The 3,565-nt window shown below is 38.7% G+C and overlaps 1 gene segment (V, D, J or C); it reads left to right on the plus strand.

Annotated features, from left to right (window-relative positions):
• Positions 1-484: 484 nt before the first annotated feature.
• Positions 485-1,225, plus strand: LOC124864338. The segment is given in 2 exon segments: positions 485-589; positions 689-1,225. Coding segments are annotated over 2 exon segments (375 nt in total).
• The last annotated feature ends 2,340 nt before the right edge of the window (positions 1,226-3,565 follow it).

A 3,565-nucleotide genomic window follows, 5' to 3' on the forward strand; every position in this document is an offset into this window, starting at 1 on the left:
TTAGACTAAAGAGACAAAATGTTGTTTTGTACACCCACTCTACAAATTACCGGAGAATTTGTAACAGGACTGGATCTACTTTCTTAAAAGGAAATAAGGAAGAATGAAAAAGATAATCTTTCCATTCTGAGATTATAAAAAAATACCTAATAACTAAAAACAGCTAAATTGTACAATGCAATTTATTTATTTATCGTTTCTATATTCAGGCCAGATGGACAACAGAAGTCAAATATTGTTTTAAAGAAAAAAAAAAGTCCAGCAGATTTCTAAAGATAATCATTTTAAAATGTCTAGTTTGATCGGTGAATATTTTACTGTCATTCCATAAAAAAATGCATTTATCGTTTTCTTTTTATGCTAAACCAAGATGTTGTAAAACACAACATAAAGAGTTAAAAAAATGTTTCAAAAGGAAAAAACTCTCCTTAAATGGAGCCCTTTCTCAGTACATCAAATCCCTCCTTCTTCACATTAATGCAAATCTCTGCTGTGTATTTCTTTCCTGCTGACTGCTTCCTAATTTGTGTCTCCAGCCTCAGGATGATGAACATGCTCACGGTTCTTCTTCTTGTCCTCTCTCTGAGATGTAAGTTCTCCCGCTTCCTTATGCTTTACATTATATTACTGGCTAAATGTGAGTACCTTTATATTTCTCATCATTGTTTTCTCTATTTTAACCCATCAGGTTGCACAAGTCAGAGTATGGAGTCCATTCCTTCCAGTTCAGTGGTGAAAAGTCCTGGAGAGACTCTCAGTTTGTCCTGCAGAGCATCTGGCATCACAATTAGCAACTACGCTATGCACTGGATCAGACAGCCTGCAGGAAAAGGACTGGAATGGATAGGAAGAGGGTTCAATGACCCCAACAGTAACACATATGCCAGCAGTGTGGGGGGAAGAATTGAAATCAGAAAGGACAGCAGCAACAACATGGTGCATCTGAAACTGTCCAACCTGAAACCAGAGGACTCTGCTGTGTATTACTGTGCCAGGGAAGCACAGTGTTTCATGTGAGCACAATGGCTGCACAAAAACTACATGAACTATATTGTTTGTGAGGGCCTGAAGAGGGCAGTAGAAGACTGATGACACCAACAGACAGAGACATGCTAGACTTAAGAAGTATGAACTTGTTTTGATAATTTATAGTAAATTATTTCCAAAAGCTTTATACAAGTACATATAATATTACTTTTAAGTATTAACATATTTCATATCAAAAGATATTTCCAAACGGTTTCTATTTGTAAGCGGAGAAGCCATCTTCATCTTTTTCCTTTCTGTAATTACGTCTATGCAAAATATGCCATGTTTGTCTGGCTACTGTACCATAAAGACCTGGATTGCATTAGCAATGATGGATCCTATTGATTGCCCCCTATTTCCACAAGTTACCACTGGACCTGATTACTCCGTTTAGTTGGGTAACCAGATCTAGGGAGGGTTTCAAACTTCTTTCATTTAAAAATATTATAGAACAAAGTCCTTTGATTGAGTGATCTTCAGTGTTGCTGAAACATTTCTGTATCCTTCAGCACATTTGTCCTTTGACACAATCGAGTTTCAAAGGTCTAGAGATAGTTCCCTTAACTTCATTCAGCTCTGATATGTATTGTGTACTTAAGACCTCATACAAACAAGTGGGTATTATTGCAAATCATGTTTGACCATCTCAGATAGATTTAGCTCAAATTACTCAAATTACTAACCACTAGAAAACTTACATAAATTCAAGGCCTTAGAAAAACTGGAACAAACACACAACCAAACACAACCTGCTGGACCAAAGTTCAAACTAGAACTTGGGAGCAGCATGATGATAAAAGAGTTTAATAATAACAAAAAGAAAGAAACCTACAGCATGACCTGAAGAGAACAGGGCATAGAGTATGGGCAGAACGGAAAAATCACCGGCATGGCAACTGAATACAGAGCAGAAGGAAGAGAGACTAATTAAAATTAATAGAGTTAAACAGAGATCCATAAAAAACTATTTAATAAAGGGAAAGAAATAACAGAGATGCAATAGAAATAATACCCGATGTACAAAAAACAGAACACAAGAATAAACTAAGAACCTAAACACAAATTAATGAGCTAATATGGAAACACCTTGCAAACAACAAGAACACGGAGAAATGAACTGAATAAGGCAGAACCTAAAGAACATGATCAATGAAGATGATCAAAATGCAAACACAAACCCAAAAGAAAACCATCCGTGGACTTTGACATGGTCAGTGTTAATATTAAAGGTCTAAACCTACAAGAAAAGTTTAAAATGCTTCCAACATGGTGGTCTATTCAGAACACATCGCTGATCAACAGGCTAATGATCCTCTTCATAACGATGAGCATTTAATCTTTTATGCCTTGGATTCTATATTTTTGTTGACATCACATGACATGAGGTCTTATGTATTTATAGAGTTTTAAATAGTGGTGGTTAAACATTGATTCATGGCTGTGAACTGCCTTTTTGAAAAATAATAGTTATTAATCAGCAAGTAGTACAAAACTGTGAAGAAGAGTTTGTAAATTCTTTTTTAATATAAAAGTGTGGTGAAGAGAGAGCTGAACCGATAAGCAAAGCTCTCGATTTACCGGTCAGTCTACGTTCCTACCCTCACCTAAGAACCAAAGAACAAGATCCTGGATACAGATGGCTGAAATGAGGTTCCTCCGTAGTGTGGCTGGGCACTCCCTTAGAGATAGGGCGAGGAGTTCGGCCATCTGGGAGGAGCTCGGAGTAGAGCCGCTGCTCCTCCACATAGAGAGGAGCCAGTTCAGGTATATCACACTGTACAAAGATTCACTAAATAACAAATTCAGCATCAGTTTAGATGGCTCCAGTAAAACAGTGACTTTAAATGGACATAATATGCAGCCTGAAGACTCTGCTGTGTATTACTGTTCCAGGAAGGTCCACAGTGGCACAAACAAGCAGTAAAGTACAAAAATCTCTCAGAGTCTGAGCATCCACTCACCAGCCACTTTATTAGCTACACCTTGCTAGTACCGGGTTGGACCTTCAGAAATGCCTAATCCTTCGTGGCATAGATTCAACAAGGTACTGGAAGTATTCCTCCGAGAGTTTGATCCATATTGATATGATGGCATCACACAGATGCTGCAGATTTGTCGGCAGCACATCCATGATGCGAATCTCCCGTTCCACCACATCCCAAAGGTGCTCTATTGAGATCTAGGGACAGTGGGGGCCTTTTTAGTTCAGTGAACTCATTGTCATGTTCAAGAAACCAGTCTGAGATGATTCGTGCTTTATGACATGGCGCATTATCCTGCTGGAAGTAATCATCAGAAGATGGGTACACTGTGGTCATAAAGGGATGGACATGGTCAGCAACAATACTCATGTAGGCTGTGGCGTTGACACGATGCCCAAAGTGTGCCAAGAAAATTTACCACACACCATTACACCACCACCACCAGCCTGAACCGTTGATACAAGGCAGGATGGATCCATGCTTTCATGTTGTTGACGCCAAATTCTGACCCTACCATCCGAATGTCGCAGCAGAAATCGAGACTCATCAGACCA

This window comes from Girardinichthys multiradiatus, chromosome Y (genome assembly GCF_021462225.1).
Source record: "Girardinichthys multiradiatus isolate DD_20200921_A chromosome Y, DD_fGirMul_XY1, whole genome shotgun sequence".
In the NCBI taxonomy this organism is placed as follows: Eukaryota; Metazoa; Chordata; class Actinopteri; order Cyprinodontiformes; family Goodeidae; genus Girardinichthys; species Girardinichthys multiradiatus.